The 22,583-nt window shown below is 52.8% G+C and overlaps 1 protein-coding gene across 1 annotated transcript; it reads right to left on the reverse strand.

Moving 5' to 3' along the window:
* Positions 1–139: 139 nt before the first annotated feature.
* DNAI2 (dynein axonemal intermediate chain 2) lies at positions 140–22,173 on the reverse strand. Its single transcript, XM_047081729.1, has 12 exons — positions 21,991–22,173; positions 19,851–20,012; positions 18,779–18,900; positions 15,634–15,776; positions 14,559–14,672; positions 10,934–11,073; positions 9,713–9,835; positions 7,469–7,692; positions 3,475–3,610; positions 2,805–2,951; positions 1,886–2,110; positions 140–226 (listed from the first exon to the last, which is right to left on the reverse strand). The coding sequence occupies exons 1-12, from the start codon at positions 22,171–22,173 to the stop codon at positions 140–142; spliced, it is 1,806 nt and encodes a 601-aa protein (XP_046937685.1).
* Positions 22,174–22,583: the final 410 nt, after the last annotated feature.

Here is a 22,583-nt window from a genome sequence, read left to right on the forward strand (position 1 = left end):
GACCCCTCTGCTCCCCCAGCCCTCCCTCCCTCCCTCCCTCGTGAGCTCAGCGCCCACGTGCAAAGCCAAGGCGGTGCCAGGGGATGGGAGACGGAGGTGCGGCGCGAGAGGGGCCGCGGGCAAGGCTGGCCTGCCCCTTCTAGGTCGGAGCCTGGGCACCGTCGCCTTCTTCCTCACCAAGGTCCTCTCCTTCCACCTCTTCATCTGCCTCCAGACCCGGCTGTTTCTGCCAAAGAAAGACAGTGCAGAACCGTTGGTGGGGCCGGGCCCGCCCTGCACCCTGGGAAGTTGATCCCCTGAGGCCCAAACCAGCCAACTGGTGGAGGCCCAGGAGACTGTGCTTCTGGCTCTGTGGCCTTGAGGCCCTAGCGGGTGCTCAGAGCGAGCCAGCGAGCGTGGACGGCGGGCACGGCCTCGGGCATCTCGCAGGCTGGGGTCCAAGTCCTGCTTCGGTCGCTTTGCTGCCTGGGTGACCTCGGGCTAACGCTCCTCCTGAGTCTCCTTGGTCCCCTCGCCCGTGAAGTGGACACGATTCCTCTCAGGGCTGTGGCCCAGGTTAGAGATACAGGTGTAAGGGCTCAGCACTGCTTTCTCAGCTCTGACCCCAGAGGTTCTGGCCAACTGCAGAAAACTAAGGCTAAGCGGGTTGTTCTGTGCACCTTACTCCCTCCTGAGGCCCAGCTTCTCCGCCTGGAGTGTTCAAGCAGCGGGAAGGAGTGCTTTTCGGGACTTGCAGCCCCAGGCCGGGTGTCTGTCAGGCGTACTGCGCTGTGGGAGGTGGCCACTACCAGCACTGCCTTCTGGAGGGCAAGGGTGGGGGGGCTGGGAAGCTGGGACTCCAGTCCCGTCTCCGCCGTAAGCGGAGGGAGGTCTCTGCCCCACCTTGCCACACCGACGATGGTGTGAGAACAAGGCCCCTCCTATCCAGGTGCTTCCAAATGCAACACGAGGGGCAAATGTCACAGCCTGTGGCCGGCTCCAGAGGGGGGAGGCAGAGGGGGAAGAGGTCTTGGGATGGAACCAGTCACCCCGTCCGCGTGCTCGCCCGTCTTCCGCCAGCCTGTCTGCGAGGTTGGCACCCAGGAGGCCAGCGGGCCTGACTTTGCGGGCAGGTGCCCTGCACTTACGTTTTCATTCCGCCCCAGCCCACGCCCTTGAATCGTGTTGATGCCCTTGCTCCCGGGGTAGGTCCCCCGCTGTGGTGTTCTTTGCCACCCTTGGCCTCTCATCTGGAGGCCCCTGAAGGCCATGACCCACGCCAACAATGCCTTCTTCTTCCTCTATCCCTGGGTACAGAAGAGGGCCCGGAAGGCGACCGGGCACCCCCTTTATAGCTCAACCTCCTTCTTTTCCAGATGCAAATGAAGGAGCCAAGAAGTGAAGCGACCGGCCCAGGCGATACCCCTAGAAGGTGCTCTAGAGCCAGAGAGCACGGATGGGTGAGCAGAGCACGGATGGGTGAGCTCCGCACAAACCATACCCCCGCGACACCAGGTGGGGTCAGCAGGCGGCCTCCGTGCCTCGGACCTCCCAGCCCAACCCCCCCTCCCTGGGCCTCGGGGCTCACTCTGAGCTGCCAGCTCATGCAGCCCCGGGTCTTTGTGGCACTGGCCACGCGTGTGTCCCAGTGCCGGCCGTGTCGGCGGGGAGGAGGGCCACAAGAAGCGTGGAGCGTGGCCCCTGCCCTCAAGCAGCCTACAGTCCACGTGGAGACTCAGGATTTCTCAGGAGGAAGGGAGTAATTGCTCCCATTGGCCAGATGGACAAGTTAAGGTCCATCTGCTGAGGCCACTTGCCCAAGGTCACCCAGGAGGGCAGCGAGCAGGCGGAACCCAGGCGCCAGGGCTCCCACCCGGGCCACCCGAGCCCCCGTTCGGGACCCTACAGGCTTTGTCTTCTTCATGGCTTCCGTCTCTTTCTTCTTCAGCTCCGAGTAGATGATGTTGAAGAACTCATCCTCGGCCTTGGTGACCAGCTCCTCCAGGTGGAAGGTGGGCTCCTCCTCTCTCAGGGAGTCATCCCTGCCCTCCGCCTTGCCTTTCTCCTTCAGCCGCATCTCCCGGTGCCTCGCCTCCAGAATCTTCTCCCGCCGGGTCTCCCGCTCAAATATCTGGGGTACACGGGGACAGGGAGGCCCGTGGGGAGAGGGTGGCAGCCGGCGGCCGGCTCCCAGCACGGGGCCGGGTTTAGCGCTCTTGCTTCACTCACAGCACAAGGCAGGGGTCTGTTCTCAGCGCCAAGGGCAAGAAAGGAGGGCTGGACATCGAGATCAGGAGGCAGGAGCAGAGCCACCACGTCACCCAGTCCTGAGAGGTCCCCAGAACGGAGAAGACGTGGAACAGAACAGCCACACAGCCGTGCACCGTGGGGCCCTGGGCCAGGGGAGCACCCGCTCGGTGGTGGGCCCACAACCTTGGGCAGAGCCGGGGGGCTCGCCCAGGGCCTTGGCACTGGGGGGTTCAGTGCCACGGTGTGCCCACAGTGCTGGGGTGGGGTGGGGGGTCGTCACGATGACTCTCAGCCTCCCAGCCCCCCTAGCCCCCTGCTTGGTGACCTCTGGGACCAAACAAACTGACCTAGTCAAACCACTCGGGCAGCGGGAAAGCCGAAGCCTGCGGAGGTGACAGGACTTGCCCAGGCCGGCTTGGCTCCCGAGTGGCGAAGCCAGGGCTGAGTCAGACACTCCTGACCCCACTTATGCGCTCATTTCGGGACCCCACGGCACCTCCCCAAAGGCCCACGCGTTTCTCTCTCTCTGCCTGGCCTGCTCTGCCACGGGGCCGGGGTCAGCGCCGGGCACTTACCAAAGAAGCCGTGTTCTTCTCATTCTTCTGGAGGGTGCACAGCCCATTCGAGACCTCCAGCAGCGTGGTCGTCCCCAACTGGGAGCCACAGGCGATGAAGCATCCGTTGTCCTGCACCCGGAGGCAGAAGAGGGCCTCGTCGCACACCTGTCGGAGGGGCCAGGCAGATGCGGTTGGGTTGGAGAGAGGAGCCAAGCAGCTTGTCTTGAGTCCCCGGCCCCTGGGGAGAGGGGCGCTTGGCCCGGCTCCGTGTTCGAATACCCTCGGGGACTCCCCTGACTCACAAGACGAAGTTCAGAAGTTCACGCTCTGAGATCGGCCGTCAAGACCCTTTGCCCCCCTCCGGCCTCACCTTCCGCCACACCTGACCCCACCCGCCACGCCTCACCCCTTCAGTCCAGCCCACGTCCATCCTGCAGCTTCCCAAACGCCACGCCCTTCCATGGCCCACGCCAGCGGGGCTCGGGTGTAGCTATGCCGATGTGGCCTGAGCGTAGGCTGGAAGGGTCAGCTGCCAGGAGCCCATGCCGGGGCTGCCGAAGGAATAGGTCTGCTGGGAGGAGAGGCCAGGCTTTCCGCTTTTCTTTTCTTTCTCAATTTCCCCCAGGTAATTCTGCTGGGCCACCAGGGCCCAAGGGCCTGGATGCATGGGGAGTGGGATACACGTGACCTTGAGGCTGAGGGCAGGGTCACACTGCTTGAACACGAAGTCCCAGATGTCCAGGGTCCCGTCCATTCTGGTGGTGAAGAAAACCGCTGGCCTCACTGGGCTCCAGGCGCCATCGGTGAGGTAAGCCATGTGGTACCTGTGGGGAGCCGGGTGCCAGCGGTCAAGGCCCACTGTGGTCGGGAGGCACAGAGAGGCTGCTGAGGCGCCGCTCTGCTCATCCAGGCCCCCTGGGCTCTAGGGTCTCGTCGCTGGGCAAGAAGTTCTTCCTCGTGTCTGACTTCTAGCCATGCCAGCCTCGCCCACCAGCCGTGGGCAGTATGCACTTTATTTAAAAAAAATTTTTTTTAATGTTAATTTACTTTTGAAAGAGAGTGAGAGAGGGGGAGGGGGAGTGAGACACAGAATCGGAAGCAGGCTCCAGGCTGTCAGCACACAGCCCGACACGGGGCTCAAACTCACGAACCACAAGGTCATGACCTGAGCTGAAGTCGGATGCTCAACCCACTGAGCCACCCAGGCGCCCTGATAATATGCACTTTAAAGGCTCTGGTCCTTCCCAGGGGCTGAGCCACTAGAGTTTCTCTACAGCTAACTCCAGGGGACAGGCACATGTTGCTGGATCTGGGCCCAGTCTCCCAGCAATGGGACTCACGGAAAGGAGTCAGAAGAAGAATATGCCCAAGGAAGCATATGCCCCAAGAATATGCCCAGAGGAAGAATATTAGAAGTTCCTAATATCGACATTAGAAGAACGTTATGCTTCCTACTCGGTGGGGGATCTAGATTTTCGAAGACTTCTGTGGTGAGGAATGAAATCGGACCCTTATACCATATACGAAAGTCAACTTGAAATGGATGAAAGACTTAAACATAAGACCCGAAACATAAAATTCCTGGAAATTTTATGGGAAAAGCTCCTTGACCTTGGTTTTGGTGGCCGTTTTGTAGACATAATGCCAGAAACACAAGAGAAAAAGCAAAAATGAACAAGCGGGGTACATTGACATCAAAAGCTTCTGCACAGCAAAGTCAAAAACTGAAAAAGCAAAAAAATTACAAAGAGAAGATAAAAGAAAAAGCAACCCATGGGATGGGAGAAAATATTTGCAAATCATATGTGTGATGAAGGGTTAGTATCCAAGATATACAAAGTATATAAGGAATTCATTCCAAAAAACTCAATAGTGAGAAAACAAATAACCCGATTAAAAAATGGGTGATCGACTCCCTCTCTTTCTCTGCCCCTCCCTGGCTCACACTGTCTCTTTCTCAAAAATAAAGAAGGATTAAAAAAATTTTTAAGGGGCGCCTGGGTGGCTCAGTCGGTTAAGTGACCGACTTCGGCTCAGGTCAAGATCTTACAGTTCGTGAGTTCGAGCCCCGAGTCGGGCTCTGTGCTGACGGCTCGGAGCCTGGAGCCTCCTTTGGATTCTGTGTCTCCCTCTCTCTCTGCCCCTCCCCTGTTCATGCTCTGTCTCTCTCTGTCTCAAAAATAAATAAAAAACATTAAAAAAAATAAAAAAAAAAATCTGTGCTGGCAGTTCAGAGCCCGGAGCCTGTTTCGGATTCTGTGTCTCCCTCTCTCTCTCTCTCCGACCCTCCCTGGCTCTCACACTGTTGCTCTCTCAAAAATAAATAGGCATTAAAAATTTTTTTTTAAATGGGCAATGGACTTGAACAGGTGTTTCTCCAAAGAAAACCTACCAATGACCAACAAGTACATGAAAAAGTGCTCAACATCACTCATCGTCAGGGAAACGCAAATCAAGAACCCAAGGAGATAGCTCCTCACACCTGTTAGAGTGGCTATTCTTTTTTTTTTATGTTTATTTTATTTTTGAGAGAGAGAAAGAGAGTGCAAGCGGGGGTAAAGAAGACAGAAGGAGACAGAGAATCTGAAGCAGGCTCTGACAGCAGAGAGCCAGACATGGGGCTCGAACTCACGAACCATTGAGATCATGACCCGAGCCAAAGTAGGAGGCTCAACCAACTGAGCCACCCAGGTGCCCCTAGAGCGGCTATTCTTTTTTTTTTTTTTTTTTTAATTTTTTTTTCAACGTTTTTATTTATTTTTGGGACAGAGAGAGACAGAGCATGAACGGGGGAGGGGCAGAGAGAGAGGGAGACACAGAATCGGAAACAGGCTCCAGGCTCTGAGCCATCAGCCCAGAGCCCGACGCGGGGCTCGAACTCACGGAGCGCGAGATCGTGACCTGGCTGAAGTCGGACGCTTAACCGACTGCGCCACCCAGGCGCCCCCTAGAGCGGCTATTCTTAAAAAGACAAAAGATAATAAATGTTGGCGAGGATGTGGAGAAAAGCGAGCCATTGTGCAGTTGGTGGGATTGTAAGCTGGTGCAGCCACTGTGGGAAACAGTAAGGAGGATCCTCAAAAAATTACAACTAGAACTACCATCTGGTCCAGTCATGGCATTTCTGGGTCTTTATCCAGAGGAACTAAAACCAGAATCTCAAAGAGATATCTGCACCCTCATGCGCACTGCAGCGTTATTGACGACAGCCAAGATATGGAAACAACCTAAACGTCCGTCAGCAGATGAGCAAATAAAGCAAATGGGGTATATATTCAATGAAATATTATTCAGCCTTAAAAAAGGAAATCCTTTCATTTGCAACAACGTGGATGGACCAGGAGGACATTCTGCTAAGCGAAGTAAGCCAGACACAGAAAGCCTGCGTGATCTCACGTATATGCGGAATCTAAAAAAAAAGTCAAACTCACAGCAGCAGAGACTGGAACAGTGGTTGCCAGGGGCTGGGGCGGGGGTGAGGGGGGGAAACAGGAAGGTGATGGTCGAAGGGTACAAACTTTCATTTATGCAACATGGGTCAGTTCTGGAGATCTAGCATGCAACATAGTGCCTCTAGCTAACGATACTAGACCAAATAGTAAAATTTGCTAAGAGAGTAGATCTCAAGTGAAGTGACCCCTGCCCCCACCCCCCCACCACAAGAATAATTACAATCAAGGAGGTAGGAGAAAGGTGATGGATATGTTTATGGCTTTGATGGTGGTGATGGTTTCACAGGTGTAACTTAGCCCCAAACTCACAGAGCTGTAGGCATTAAGGATGTACAGCCTTTTCTGTGTCAATGACACCTCAACAAAATGGTTGAATATGTATGTGTGTGCATATATATATATACATATATATATATATATATGTATATTTTTAATAAATCTTCCCAGGAGATCTTGATGCAACCAGATTGGGGAGCCACTAGAATAGAACATGCTCATTAGGGTCCACAGCGACACCAGCACTGCAGAGACTGTGATAGCGTGAGCTAGAAAGGAACCCCAGATTGTCACACAGGAAAGCTGAGAGGGCACCAGTCCCCCACCTGATGCCTCTGCTCCGGTCTCTTGGCTCTGCCTGCATTGCAGCATCTCTGTGGATGTGGCACTCCCTGGCTCACCCAGGGGCAGTGAGACCACCCTGAGGGGCTCAATCTCATGGCCCCCCCTTGGCCTCTCCTCCGGGCAGACTGGGAAAGCCCACAAGCTTCTCCGATCCAACTACAGTGCTCACAGCTGTGTCCCTCTCTGCTCCTATGTGCCCAGCCTTGCATGAGGGGAGACCCACCAAGCTGTCCTGATGAGGTGCCCAGATTCTCAGTCCAAGCTTCCTGGGTTCAAACCCCACCTCAACTCCTTACCAGCCGGGAGAACAGAAGCAAGTGGCTTTGCCTCCCCATGGCTCTGTCCCCTAACACACACAATGAGGGACAAGAGGAGTATTGCTACCTACTTGTAGGGTGGGCTTGAGGGTCATGAAAACACCCAAGGCTGTTATTATGACTAACACAGGCTGTTTGAAGCACATTCCTTTATGAAGTGGCTGGATTAGGCTCAGGTGTGCATGGAGGGGTGTTCTGGGTGGACACGTAGAGGCTCAGGGCACTCCTGGGCTGGCTCCCTCTGTCCCTCCCACCCTCCTACATTCCCCTCCAGCCCCAACCTCCCTCTTACTTGGTCCACATGATGGACGACTCCCGGCTGTCTTCTGACCAGATGCGGGCGGTCCAGTCGCCCACAGTCAGGAAGTTCTTAGGGTAGAATGGATTTCTCTGGAGGGCATAGATGGGGCCATGGTGGCCTGAGAAGGTGCACACAATCTTCTCGGCTGACGTTTTGGCCTTGCGGTTGCAGGAGATGACAATGCCCTGCTCGGTGCCCACCATGAACTTGGTTGGCTGTGGAAGGGGTGACACAGGAGTGAAAGGTTCCATGAAACGTCAACTCAGGGTTTATTGTCATGGTTAGCAGCCTTCTGGAGTCAGATTGGATGCGTCTAAAGGTGCTGGAAGGGACCTTCGTGTAAGCTTATGCTCAGGCTGTTGCCCAGCCCCTCCTAAGGAGCTGGCCTTGCCCTTCCTGGCTTCATCAGACCCCATCCTCTGTTAGAACCTGCTCAAGGGCGCCATGTTTAATGAAGCCCTCTCGACTCTTCTAGACCTTGGAGAAACTCATCAGCAGCTACGTGATACACACCTCTTCACGTAGCATCATTGTGTCCACTAGGCACTTTGCCATAAAGATCCCGAATGTCTGTTTATGGAAAACGTGAATGATTGAATGAATAATGTAAAACAGGAGTCTAAAAAGTCCCCTCCCCCAGCCTTCAGTTACTTCCTGAGAAACTGGGCTATACTGCATACCCATATTCATCCCACCTTTATTCACAGCAGCTAAGAGGTAAAAAGCAACTCGAGTGTCCCAACCCAAGTGACATGGATGGATTGACAAAATGTGGTCTATACCTACAGTGGAATAAAAAGGAAGGAAATTCACAGCTTTAAAATGAAGAACATTCGGACACACACAACAATGTGGGTGAACCTTGAGGACATGACGCTCAATGAAATAAACCAGTCACGGAAGGATGAATACCAGAAGAGTAGAGATGGAAAGTAGAGGGGCCAGGAGAGGAGAAATGGAATGTGAAGAGACACAGCTCGAAAGGCCCAGAAAAGCGAGTAAGGAAGTAAAACGCAAGGCTCCTGCAAGCTAGTGATGGAGAGAAGTACCCAGATCCAGATGGCCTGCCATGCCTCCACCCTTGGACTTCTTGGTGGGGTTGGAATGGTGAGCCTGGACCTTGAGTCAGAGCCCTGGGTTTGAGCCCCAGTTGCACCGTGTCCTAGAGCGTATGACTTACCACACTAAGGCTCATTTGTTTGTCTGGAAAGGAGGGACAATAACATTATGGTACAAGATGGTCGTGGGCGATTACGCAAGCTCATCACTGGAGGGAGTTACAAGTGTCCGGCACACAGAGTGTGCTCAGTGACAGGCATGGGAGAGCTGGGGGACTACTGGTGGTATTGTCATTACATCAGGCACTTGCTCTAGAAGTCCCTGATTTCAGGACAGAATGCTTTTCTGCATCCGCCCCACACTGACTCTCATGCCCAGCGTTGGGGGTCAGTTAAATTGTCTTCCACCTGACTTCCCCAGCATTCCTTCCTCAGCCTTGGGTGAGGGCTCCCAGGGCAGGGGTGAGGCCAGAGCATCTCCAGCTCCCAAGAGCCTGGGAATGATGTCACATGACCTGAAAACAAACAAGAGATGATCCCAAGGGGGAGCCAGACCTGGGCTTCGGTGACACATAAGCCAGGAACAAGCCCAAGCCAAGAGTCATCTGGGAAAGTTGTTTTCTTGCTTTGGTGGGAATCCTCATTTGCTGCTTCTAGAAGCTTCCATCCTTTGACACCTTCATGTTACTGCTCAACTTTGATCTTTCTTTACCATTCCTTCCCATTGCTAGATGCTCTAATTGTGCCTGTGCTCTGGTTTTCCAAGGAGCCTCCTCTGACCTCATTTCCCTCTCCAACACCTCTTCCTTCCCCTCAGACTGTGAAGCGACCCACACTAGGCAGGGGCAGGGCCTGGGCTCTCCATGTTGGTCCTGGGCGGGGCTCTTCCTACAGAATGGGGACCTTCTGGAATCCTGTCCTCTGCGAAAGCTTGCCTTCTGTTCAGCACAGCTGCTACCCAAGCAGTAACTTTGTGTGAATGAGGATTGGCTTCCTTCCTCGAGAAGCTCTGCTGCCCCCTGCTGGAAAGTTCCTGGAAAGACCACACACAAGCCCGACGACCACAGGAGGGAGGGCCTCCATGCCGCTGTTGGGTGCACGTGGTAGACGCTGGCTCCACCCGGCTCTGGCTGCCCCAGCATTGGAAGTCGGGGAAGGGAGAGCAGGGAACACTCACCAAAGTAGACTCGAACTCCAGGGAGATAGCCCCCAAGGCATTCTCCAACTGCTCCTTTCTGGCAATGTCCAGGATCACCACCTCGGTGGGCTCGCTCATCTTTCGGATATCCCACCACATGACCTAATGGGAGGGCGGGGCAACTTTGAGAACGGAAGTCCCTTGATTCTCCTAGCTTTTGACTTCCCTACCTTCCTGGGGCCAATCACTGGGGCCAAAGGGGTGTGTGTTAGAGATGACCAGCGATCCTTAGGACAAACACACTTGGAGAACCACTGCTCTGGCCCCACAGTCCCAAACCTGGCCGCTCATCAGGGTCATGGGCAAGCTTCATAAAATCCAGATGCTGGGGCCTCACCCCAGACCTACTGCCTCAAAATTGCCAGACGTGGGCTCTAGAATCTGAAATCTTTTTTTTTTTTTAATTTACTTATTTTGAAAGAGGGAGAGAGTGGGGGAGTGGGGGAGGGGCACAGAGAGAGGGAGAGAGAGAATCTCAAGCAGGTTCTGCATTGTCATAGTGGAGTCAGATGCAGGGGCTCGACCCCATGAACTGTGAGATCATGACCTGAGCCGAAATTAAGAGTCAGATGCTTAACAGACAGCCACCCAGGTGCCCCCTGGAATCTGAATTCTTAAAGCCTCCCACAATATGGTAATATATAGAAACATTATAAATGCCCATATGCTTTGATCAAGAAGTCCCACTGTACATTGGAGATGTATCTTCACATGTGTGCAAAAACTTAGATACAAACACACTCTGCTACACAATCATGACATTAAAATCCACTGAAATAAACTTTGGCATACCTAATGCAGTTCCTAACAGGCACGAGGCAGTGCTTTGTGAAATATGACATCATCTTCAAGATACACTAAATGAAAAACGTCAAGTGCAGACCAATGCACGAGGTGTGCAGAAAGAGTGAGGAAGACAGATGTATTTGCTCCTGTCTCCAGCGGCGGTCCCTGAAGGCGGCCGTGAGAAACAGATGAAGGTGGGTGCCTACAGGGAGGGGGGCCGGGAGGTTTGTGGGCAGAGGTGGGAGGAAGGCATTTCCCCGTCTGCCCTTTTTGCCTTCTGGACTTTGTTCCATGTGCATGTATTACCTACTCTTCAATTTAAAAATAAAATGCAAAAGGAAACGCTCCCCAAGGGGCTTCTGGAGGGGAACTGGGGAAGTATCACTGCTCCCCACACTGTGGCCGGCTGGCTACCTGCCCGTCCGTGGATGCTGAGAAGCACTCAGTGCCCGTCTTCGACTGTAGCCAGATGCTGCCGTACACGGGGTCTCGATGGCTGAACTCAATAGTGGACAGCTCCGCCACCAGGCTGCCCTTCCGGGTGTCCCAACAGGCTGGCAGGGAGAAGGGTGAGGGCAAGGTGAACGGAAGCCCAGGCTTCTTGCTCTGCGCAGGAAGCAGGGGATGGAGGGATGCTGCTTCTCTTGGTTTGGCAGGTATGTATTTTTTTTTTTTTGTTTTCTTTTTTTTTTTCAGAAGCAGGGTTCGGTCCTAATCTGCCTGAGTTTCCTCCCAACCCCTGAAGTTCCCACACAATCTCTACGGAAAGACTCCCAGAGTGCAAGCTTCACTCATTCCATTGAGTTCCTACCATGTGTTGAGCACCACACTACCTCGGGAAGCCACTGGAAATACGACCATCCCTGTCCCTGAGAGGCAGGAAGGGGGACCTGCTGTGATTTTCCTGGTGGGGAACACGTGAGGGTGGTCAGGGGGAGCTTCTTGGAAGGAGTGAGAAGGATCACAGACTGAGGAGAAGCCTGGGATGGCAGTTGGGGGGGGGGGGGGGAGCGGCCAGAGAGAAGAGTGTCTCCACCCCCAAAGAAAGGTTCCTGAAAGTAAAAAGTAAAAAGTAAAAGGTAAAAACACTGCAGCAAATCTCTTCTGCTACATAAACTCCCTTTTACCCTCTGCACTTTGGCTGCCCTGGATGGGAATGCAGATCACAGACCCTTTATTCAGATCTGTTACAAGGGCTTCACTTCTTCTGCTTTACCAAGAAAGCCTTGAAGCTTCTCTCGTTTTTGTCCTGGCAGATTTTTTATTTGGGGGTGGGGAGAGAGAGAGAGAGAGCAGGGGAGGAGCAGACAGAGATGGGGAGAAAGAATCCCAAGCAGGCTCTGCACTGTCAGTGCAGAGCCCGATGCAGGGCTCAAACTCACAACTGTGAGATCATGACCTGAGCCAAAATCAAGAGTTGGATACTTAACCAACTGAGCCACCCAGGCGCCCCGGAGAAGCTAGTTTTGTAAGAGAGCAACAAAATAACTCAATCCATAAGTTTTGATTTATGGACTCCAAGTCCGAGACCTTTGCCCCTGGACAGGACTGGCCCAGAGATGAGCTTTCTTGGCCAAGTTTGCTCGGCTAGGGACAGAGCAGCGCTTGGGGGTGGGCCCCCTGGCAGCCCCTCTCAAAGGTGGCACAGCCCCGGAGCCCAGCTGCTCTGAGCTGGCACGAAGAACCCTGAAAGGGATTATGAATAATGAGCGAGGGAAGCCTCCTGAATAAATCATGGCACAGTGGCTCGGCTCCAGTCTTCTAGAGCCCTGGCACCCAGGTAATTTGGCAGGGAGATGTGTGGGAGCCCACATCTATTCCCAGGGAGGAGATGGCAGGTCTGAGAGGGGGGTCAGAGGCTTCAGAAGAGTGTCTAAGAAGTTTCCCAGCCATCCAGCTCCTACTCTGGGAGGAATAAAGGTAAATAAAACAACATGCGAGGGTAAGATGGGAGGGGGCTCTTTTCATGCCCAAGGTCAAGTCAGGCCTGGGATGCAGTTAGGCTGAGCGTCCACTGCTTGGGGGCCAATGTGGCAGGCAGGCAGGCAGACAGGGCCCATGGGGGCAGTTTCCTTCCAAGCTCCCTAGGGATCCAAATCCCGGTTTTCTAGGTGTTCCATCAGCAAAATCAGCCGAGCAAGGGCCTCTGAAAATCTTCTCCATAAAAGCAATGAGAAAACGGGCAACAAAGTGAGTCAACTTTTTCAGGACAACTTAGTCAAAGGCTTGCAGCCATCCAGAGAATGCTTGTTCAGGAGAACCAGCTGAAAATCGGTAAGGACACTGAGTTTTGTGGCATTTTTAACTTGCCCTAGTTAAGACCCCACACTCTCTGAGTCCCACGGTAGCCTTGAAAAATAACATTCTGCCTTCCCGGTGAAAACTGGCTGCCTCACAGCAGCAGGAGGGGTAATCCGGCTGAGGTTCATTCACAGTCTTCCAACCAAAGAACGTGACTCTATGAACTGTCCGGTGGATCCCTGGATGACCATGTCCCTCCCCACCCCCTGCAAGTTATCTGTATTTAACCTGACTTAGAGCTTGCTCCGTGGGAAAAAAAAGAGGCAACTGTTGAAAATAATAATTGTAGGCAATTGATTAACTTTGCAGTTTCCTGAAGTGGTAGGTAACAGCAAACTATCCAAAAGGCTTAAAAAGGCAAGCCCGGAGGGGCACCTGGGTGGCTGGTTGGTTGAGCGTCTGACTCTTAGCTTCAGCTCAGGTCATGATCTTACGGTTCGTGGGTTTGAGCCCTGTGTCAAGCTCCGTACTGGCAATGTGGAGCCTGCTTGGGATTCTCCCTCTCTCTCTGCCCCTCCCCTGTACTCACTCTCTCTCTTTCAAAACAAATAAGTAAACTAAAAAAAAAAAAAAAAAAAAAGGACAGGCTTGGAGAACAAGGTGTCCATTGGGATGTCCACTGGGGCTTTGAAAAGCTCCACCATTTGCCTGGAGATCTGGAAGGCCACATGCCCGGGTAGGGCTGTGTGCATGCCCAGAGCTGTGCACTCGCTCAGGAAAGAACTGAGGAGGCCCTAAGCTGTCACCTCTGCTGACCCTGAGGCTTTGTGCAGAGGCACGGGTGGGGCCGGCAGCTGCCCCGCGGAGTGTCGCGGCCATGCTCAAACAAGCACACAGAGGCACTTGGCAAACACTGGTTGCCTGCAGGTGCTTGAGGAAATCTCTGTCCCGCCACTAAGCTAACCAAGCAGAGAGCATGGCGGGCACGCATGATAGAATGCAGACTTCACAGAATTAGATCAGACAATTCACTGAAGAAACAAACAGCAGCAAATAGCAACGAACACAAAGCCTACAGTGGTACAAGTACCTGATTTCCAAAACTGTCACTTTATATTGTGTAAAGAGAGAAATTTTCAACAAAAAAGTTACAAGATATACAACGAAATGAGGAAGTGTGGCCTATACACAGGAAAAAAGGCAATAAATAGAGACTGTCTCCAAGGGAGCCCAGCTGTTGGACTTACTAGACAAAGACTTTAAATCATTGTGGTTTTTTTTTCATTCTTTTCTTATTACATCAGGATCTCTTTTTTTTTTAATTTTTTTAATGTTTATTTTTGAGAGAGACAAAGACAGAGCATGAGTGGGGGAGGGGCAGAGAGAGAGGGAGACACAGAATCGGAAGCAGGCTCCAGGCTCCGAACTGTCAGCACAGAGCCCGATGCGGGGCTTGAAATCACAAACCTGTGACCTGAGCTGAAGTCGGTCACAAAATCATGACCTGAGCTGAAGTCGGACCCTTAACCGACTGAGCCACCCAGGCATCCCTTGACCTGTAGTTTTCTTAAAACTTGTTATTCTGAACTGGTCTTAGACTTACTTGAACTGTTACAATTGGAGACACTGCTGAGCTATCAGCAAAACCTGACTACCCAGATGTCTGGAGTTCATCTTCTGTGGGAAGTCCCCACCTCACTCAGTGCTCCCTGGGAAGCCCGGCCAGGTACTTGGGCCCTGGCAGACAGCAGCGGGGGGCTGGGCTTGCTCCTGGTTAAGCACCTGGGTCCCTCCTTACCCAGCTGCCCGTTGTAGCAGCCTCCCAGAAGCACGTGGGAATCTTTGGGGTTGTACTCCAAGGTGACAAGAGGTGATGATGGTTTCAGGACGATTTCAGGCTTGTTGGGATTTTCTATGAAACAAACAAACAAATTGATCCCGCCAAGTCTGGAAAGAAAAGAACGGGGTCAAACAGTTTAACCCTTCCTGAGATGGGTGATGGTAGGGGGATGTCTGGAAGTCCCTCCTGTCTTTCTCCAGGCTGCAACCTCTAGGTCCTGGGGGCCAGAATCTGGCACTCTTGGCCCTAGGGGCTCTTTTAGTGGTTTTATTTTTGGTAATCAGCAGCGTGTGTGTGTGCGTGTGCACGCGCACCCGTTTTGGAGATTCGGTAGGAAACCGGGTTTTGACCCCAAGGCTTTTCCATAAATCCAACTCTCCCTGACTTCTCCAAACCAGTTTCTTTGTCTGTATAGTGGGGCTAATGAAGGAGTCCACCCCCCCTTGCCCCCTAGGGCTGTTCAAAAGCATAATGTGCTCAGTTCTGAGCTTGGCACTCACACCTACTAATAACGGCTAACGTTTATTTTCACAATGGCCACAGTGACGGGATGTCCTAAAGTGTATCGTCCACCATCGCTGGCCACCTGACAAGGCTCGTGCCCTTAGAGTGAGTGCTTCTGTCAACAACGGTCCCTGCTCCCAAGTGGACGCATTGCCCCTACTGGCCATGAATTAAGGACCAATGCCAGGAAAGTGGGACAGAGGTGAGTCCCCTTCTCAGTCCGCTGGGGACTCTATCTGAGTCTGTGGAGTCTGGGACTGGGATTCCATGGGGTTTGGTCTTGAATGCCCTGATCAAGGATCTGGAAATGAAGGGAGTTTCCTGCTTCTAATATGGCTCTGGTTTGGCTGCTCCTGAACCCAGACAAGGAAGGGATGGGCAGCTTCCTGGGGCCCCTGGTCCCTCCCTAGAAGGGACCGGCCCTGTGAGAGTCCCCTGCCTGTGGCTTCTACCTTCCACTCTTGTGCTTTGCTGGCCTCTGCCCTGCCCCCTCAGTTTTCCTGGACCCCCGGACCCTTCTGCTTCTCACCCAGGTCCCAGATGTACGATTCATGGCTCATGCCCTCGGGCGCACGTTGAAAATTCAAGCAAGAATATGCCACTGCCAACTTTCTGTTGCCATCAGGGTGCCAGGAGAGGTGCGTGGCTGACCGCTTGATTTCCTGGGGATCCCTTTACAGGAGAGGGCAGAACACTGGCATGGAAGGCTCCCCACACCTCTTATTTACTCAGTTATATGTCTAAAAAATTCAAACGTATTTAAGCAATCACATTCACTCGGAGAAATTTATTTTTAAGAACAAAGTTTAGAAGAGCCCTTAATCCAAACCCGGATCTCACCAGCCATAAATAGAAGGTAATAATAAAAACTAAACCAGTGGGAACAAAATATCAAATTCCAGTCCGATATTTCCACTTGCTGAAAGTTTTGAGCCTGAGGCCTGATTTCCCATTGCTATTACAACGAAAGGGGAAGAGGAGAATCCAGCAATCCTCCTCCTTGGTATTTGCCCAAAAGAGTTGACAACTTTTGTCTAACAAAACATTGCAGGTGAATGTTTCCAGCAGCTTTGTTCATAGCTGCCCAGACTTGGAACCAACGAAGACATCTTTCAGGAAGTGGATGGATAGATAAGCTGTGGTCCATCCAGACAGGGGAATATTATTCAGCATTAAAAAGAAACAAGCTATCAAGCCATGAAAAGACACAGTGGAAACATAATGCACGTCACTAAGTGAAGGCAACCAGTTGGTAAAAGGCTACATACTGTATGATTCCAACTATGTGACATTCTGGAAAAGGCAAAACCATGGAGACAGTAAAAAGATCAAGCATTAGCCAAGGGCTTGGGGGTAGGGAGGGATGACTAAAAGGAACATGGGATTTTAGAGCAGTGAAACTATTCTATACGATGCAAAACCGACTGAGTGGGGCGCCTGAGTGGCTCAGTCGGTTAAGCGTTCGACTTTGGCTCAGGTCATGATCTCACGGTTCGTGGGTTCGAGCCCCGCGTCGGCTCTGGGTTGACAGCACGGAGCCTGCTTCAGATTCTATGTCTCCCTCTCTCTCTCTGTCCCTCCCCGGCTGTGCTCTGTTTCTCTCTCTGTCTCAAAAATAAACAAATATTGAAAAAATTAAAAAAAAAAAAACACCCCACAGAGTATGCAACACAAAGAGTGAGCCCTAATGGAAACAATGGACTTTGGGGTGCCACAGGTTGACTGTTGTGTCCCCCAGATTCATATGTTGAAACCTAATGTCCAATGTGATGGTGTTAGGGGGGTGGCTGTGGGAAGTGATTAGTCCTCGATAAAGGGGCTCCAGAGAGCCCTCTCACCCCTTCTGCCATGTGACTTCCGGCAGTGAAAAAATGGCCGCCTATAAACCAGGAAGTTGGTCTTCACCAGACACAGAACCCAACCACCTTGATCTGGGACTTCCAGCCTCCAGAACTGTGAGCAGTAAGCTTCTGTTGATTATAAACTACCCAAGTTATGGTACTAAGACAGTACCAGAATGCTGGTTCCTGATGGTGACAAAGGCCCCACCCTGGGGCAGAGTGTTGATAGTCAGGAAGGCTGTGTGGGCTGGGGGCGGAGGGGGCGTGTGGGAACTCTCTGTACTTTCTGATCAGTTTCGCTGTGGGCCTAAAACTGCTCTGAAACATCAACTCTTACTTCAAAAAAAGAGGGGAGGAAGGAGAATGAGCAAGAAGTAAAAAAGAATTAAGCACTTAATGGCCCAAACTGAGACTTTGCCCATGAAGTAATCAGAAGGGATGAAGGAAAGTGGAAAGCAAGATAACCTTCTTGCCCTGTGATTTCTCCACTTCACTCCTCCCCAGGAGCACGGTTAGAAGGCTGGGATCCAGGAGACCTTAGTTCCGTCCCTGGTTGGGTCACCCCTTCCCCCTCCCGTGTGCCCTGGGCACCCGCCCCTCCCTGAAGTCAGTCCCCTCATCTGTCAAACATACAGGTTGAATGGGATAATTTCTTTTTCTTTTTTAAGTGTTTATTTATTTTGAGAGAGCACATGCACACACGCAGGGGAGGGGCAGAGAGAGGGGGAGAGAGAATCCCAAGCAGGCTCCAGGCTCAGCACAGAGCCCAACGTTGGGCCAGATCTCACCACCATGAGATCATGACCTGAGCTGAAATCAAGAGACGCTTAACCGACCGAGCCACCCAGGCACCCCTGTGAGATGATTTCTAATCCATCATCCTGCTAAGGTATCCATATGTGAGGTCAGACCCCAGTAGGGCTGGGGCAGCAGGGAGGACAGCCCTCGCCCCTCCCCCCTGGCCCCTCTCCCAGAAGTGCTTGCTCCTACTCTGCACACCACAACTCAGCCATGGATCACAAAAGAGTCCTTCCTAGTTGTGCTGGGACTGGGTCAAGTACTTCCCAGGACCCTCAGTGAGCCATGGTAGCAAAAGGAATCCCCCCAGAGTTGGCATTTGAGACTAGTCCCTTCCAAAATCACAGGTATATAAACGTATTTTAAACAAACAAACAAAAAAAATAGTGCTACGCTACACGCTGTTCTGCACCTTGCTTGTTTTGCTTCACAAAGTAAATCTTGGAAACACTCCCCAGCATGCTGCCTCCTTCATCCTGACATGTGCGTGCTATCCCCCGGGTAGGCGTGTCAGAATTGCTAGAAGCACTCCCCTACCGATGGGCTTAGCTTGGTTCCAGCCTCTGGCTAGAGTGCCTTCTGCTGCAGTGAGCGTCCACACACACGGTGACTTCACACACATGTATCTGTGGGATCGAGTCCTGTTGTCAAGCTTCTGTCCTTGGAGGTCATCACCAGGTACACTCCCACGAGTGTGGGATGAGGGTCCTGTGTGCCCACAGTGCTGCCGGGTCACTGATGGTCCATACTTTGGACTCATTGTGCCCTGCGTGACTCAACCCGGCTTGCACACGGCTTTGCAAATTCGCTTAGTCTTTCCCTGGACTCTGTCCTCTCTTTCCATCAACCAGACCCGCCCCCAGGGTGGGGACCAGTTGGTTGCTGGGTGCTCTGTTGCTCTGCTCCCTACAAAGCTCAGAGCACAGAGGGCATTGCACCCACGGCATGGAGTGATCGGCAGAGAGTGACCTTGGGAAGCACACAGCCACAGGGGTGGCAGAGAGCGTCCCGACACCTGCCTAGCTAGGGAGGTACCTTAAAACATTGATGGTTTTAGCTGAAGGGGCCTCATCTGTCACCTCCACCGCATCCTCGTCATCAAAATACTCCTGGTAGATGTCAATGGCATTATTCTGCTTGATGCAGTGCTCCATGATCTGAGGAGAAAACATCAGGAGTTCTTAGCAGGAAAGAGAGGTACCTGCAGCCTGACCAGGCTGAGATGGCAAGAAATATCTAATGGTCTTTCCCAACCTTCCAGCCCGTTGCATTTTCAGTGGGGGCAGCATTGCTTCCAAGGGAAAATTGGTCTTGGAGGGTGAAATATTACTTTTCATGCATAAAGCACAGATATACATATAGTACATAAAGAAATATGCCAATGGTATTAAAATTTCATGGGGGAGGCAGTTAGGAAAAACATGAAAAGACTCGTTGGGGGACAACAATGAAAAAAAGGTGAAGAAACACGCCTCCAGTCGCACAGAACTGGTAATCGCTCCATATACAGCACCAATCTTCTGCTTCCGCCACCCAGAAGGCCCTCTCCATTTTTCCAGATGTCCACCAAGGAAAAACCTCAAGCTCAGGTGTCTCCTCTTCCAGGAAGCCTTCCCTGATCCCTTCAGCGGGAAATTGAATCTCCCTCTTTACGGAGCAAAATGGCAAGAGTCATCCCTCATAGCATGTCTTTCTACATTACACGGTGATATCTCTGTATTTGTCTCTGACCTCCAATGGATTATGATAAACTCTTTGGGGCAGGGTGCATGTGAATTTTATTTTTTGCCATCTCTCCTGTGCCTGGCAGAGACTACAGGCTCAGTCCAAACGTGCCGAATGAATGAATGATCCCTGCTGGCACGCAGCTCCTGGGTGGGGTTCTTTGGAGTCCTTCTTGCTCAAGGGGAGCACCTGTCAGACTCCTCCTCAAGCCTGTTCAGCCCTGGTACCTTCCCATCTTCCCCTCTGGTCTGTTGTTGTGGACTGGTCTGCCTGCTCCCAGACAGAAGGTTCCTTAAGGTACCTAGCGATGTTCGTCCGGGTAGCGGCAGGAGCGGAACCCCGGGGCCAGGCAGGTGGGGCACCGCAGTGATGCAAGCCTTACCGAGCCAAGCTGCGTGATGGCGTTGATGTAGTTCTCGTCCTTCTCCACCTTCTTCCGGAACCGGATCGTCTGCTCCAGCTCCAGGGGGTTCACATCCTTGGGCCAGCCCCCCTCCACGTGGTTAATCCCCCGGGACTCCATCTCAAACCGCTCCGTGTTGACCTACACAAAGCCCCAGGTGAGAAGATATCTGCCTGCCCCGGGTGTAAACATTAGGCCATGTCCCCAAACCAGGATCCTGGGGCTGCCTGCTCATGGGCCCTGAGCACACAGGGAGGGATCAGCGAGGTGCCCCTGGCCAAAGCCACTTTCAGGTTCCGGCAAGGAACTTTGTGGTCCTCGGGGGGGTCCCGGGTAGCCACGGAAGTGCCACCCTGTGGAGCTAGCAGCTTCGAAGCTGATGCCTCTGGCCGTGGAAAATCCAGTTCTGACTTTATCGAAACCCTAATGCACCAGAGGAGCCCCCCACCCCCACCCCCGTGGGCCATTCTGTGCGATCCCAAAGAAAAAGAAGTGACTAGTCCCGCTCTGCCTTACCATGTGCAATGTCATAGGATTCGAAACACAGAAATGATGAAAAGTTGGGGATTACTTTGCCCGTTCTCGGTAGTAGGGAGGATAGTATGTGCAGATGGACTTTTACCCCTTAAACTTGCCACTTTGCTTCCTTTCCATTTGTTCCCCCATTTAAAAGATTGTGGTAGGGGCGCCTGGGTGGCTCAGTCGGTTAAGCGTCCGACTTCGGCTCAGGTCATGACCTCGCGGTCCGTGAGTTCAAGCCCCGCGTCGGGCTCTGTGCTGACATCTCAGAGCCTGGAGCCTGCTTCGGATTCTGTGTCTCCCTCTCTTTCTGCTCTTCCCCTGTTCATGCTCTGTCTCTCTCTCTATCTCAAAAATAAATAAACGTTAAAAAAATTAAAATAAATAAAATAAAAGATTGTGGTAAAAGACATACAATATAAAAACTCCCATTTTAACCATTAAAAATTTTTTTTTAATGTTTATTTATTTTTGAGACAGAGACAGAGCATGAGCAGAGGAGGGGCAGAGAGAGAGGGAGACACAGAATCCCAAGCAGGCTCCAGGCTCTGAGCTGTCAGCACAGAGCCCGACGTGGGGCTTGAACTCACGAGCTGTGAGATCACGACCTGAGCCGAAGTCGGACGCTTAACCGACAGAGCCACCCAGGCGCCCCCCAATTTTAACCATTTAAAAATGTATGATTCTGTGGCATGAAGGACAATTCATACTGTTAGGCAACCACCAACACTGTCTAGTTCCAGAACTTTTTCATCACCCTAAGTGGAGCCCCCAAAGCCATTAAGCGGTCACCCCCCCCTCCTCTTTTCCTTTCTAAGCCAGAGCTCACGAAAGCTCTAAGTCGTCCCGGGATGGAGATGTGGCAAGAGACCCCAGCGCGTGTGGCCTTCACGGTGGCCATCCTGTTGAGTCAGCCACGCTGTGGACAAAATCGCCCCGGTCCCCGTGACAGCAATTAGCCCTGGGAGAGCAAGAGACTCAGTGTGTTTGAACCGTGAGTTATTGGAACCTCCCGCAACGTGTTTTGGCCGAATCAAGTGTGATTTTCACCCAGATGATTTGGGACATGACAAAGCGGGTTCTTCTCTCCTCCAAACTAGTTTTGTCTCCGCAGTGCCTGGCATAGTCCAAGGCGGATCGCGGGCTCTAGACAGGCAGGGAGCTCCGACTGCAGTGTGACGCCCAGTTCTCTCATCACATCACCAGCCCCTCTGACCAGAACTTTCCACGGCACCCTTTCCTTTCCACCAGCTGGGCAGGCGCCTGCCGATCTGAATCCTTGCCCCCTCAGGATACCTCTCCCAGCTGTACCACATGCCTAAGATGACTTAGAGGTGAGACCAGAGCCCATGGGAGAGAGAACGTCTTGATTCCCATTCACCTGGCCCAGGGAGCGGCTGGTGCTGGGTCTTTTCCCGCCCCAGGCACCGTGGTGGGTCGTGGGGGTGTCTCTGTCCTCATACTTCCAGCATCCGCCCTGGGCCATTCTAACTGGCTTCCAGTCACCCAGATGGAGCCACCCAGTCCCACTGACCACCCTGACTGGCCACCCTGCCAGACCCCACCTTCGCTGGCCCAGGCCCCGGGGCCAGGGACCCACCTCATGTTCTGACATGCTGGTGGAGCACTGGATGCCCGTGTCCACGGGGTTCCGCTCCACGAACTGCTCGGCCAGCTCCGGGTTGGGCGGGATGTTGATGTTCAGCTCGGCCTGGCGGTCGGAGAAGTTGCATTGCTTCCCGAACTCGCTTCGCTTCTTGACATACACGTACACGATCTCCATGGTCCCGGCTGCTACAGGGGCAGAGGAAGGGTGTGAGGGAAGGGGCCCCACCTGGCTGCTTCCCTGTCCCCCCGGGCCTCACCGGGGGCGGCTTCCAGGTTCCTAGTCTGGTTGGGGGGAAGGGTCCTAGGAGATTTGTTCAGAAGCTGCGTCTGCACTTTTAAAAAATCATTTATTGGGGCGCTCGGGTGGCTCATTCGGTTGAGCATCCGACTCTTGATTTGAGCTGGTCATGATCTCACAGTTTTGTGAGTTCAAGCCCCGCATCGGGCTCCGTGCCGACAGTGCGGAGACTGCTTAGGAATTTTCTCTCTCTCCTTTTCTCTCTGCCCCTACTGGGTGCACTCTCTCTCAAAATAAATAAATAAACTTAAAAAATCATTTACGGAAGGGCGCCTGGGTGGCACAGT

Source organism: Lynx rufus, unplaced genomic scaffold, assembly GCF_022079265.1.
Source record: "Lynx rufus isolate CCGP_SWC_20201006 ecotype Redwood Valley unplaced genomic scaffold, mLynRuf1.p SCAF_18, whole genome shotgun sequence".
Lineage (NCBI taxonomy): Eukaryota > Metazoa > Chordata > Mammalia > Carnivora > Felidae > Lynx > Lynx rufus.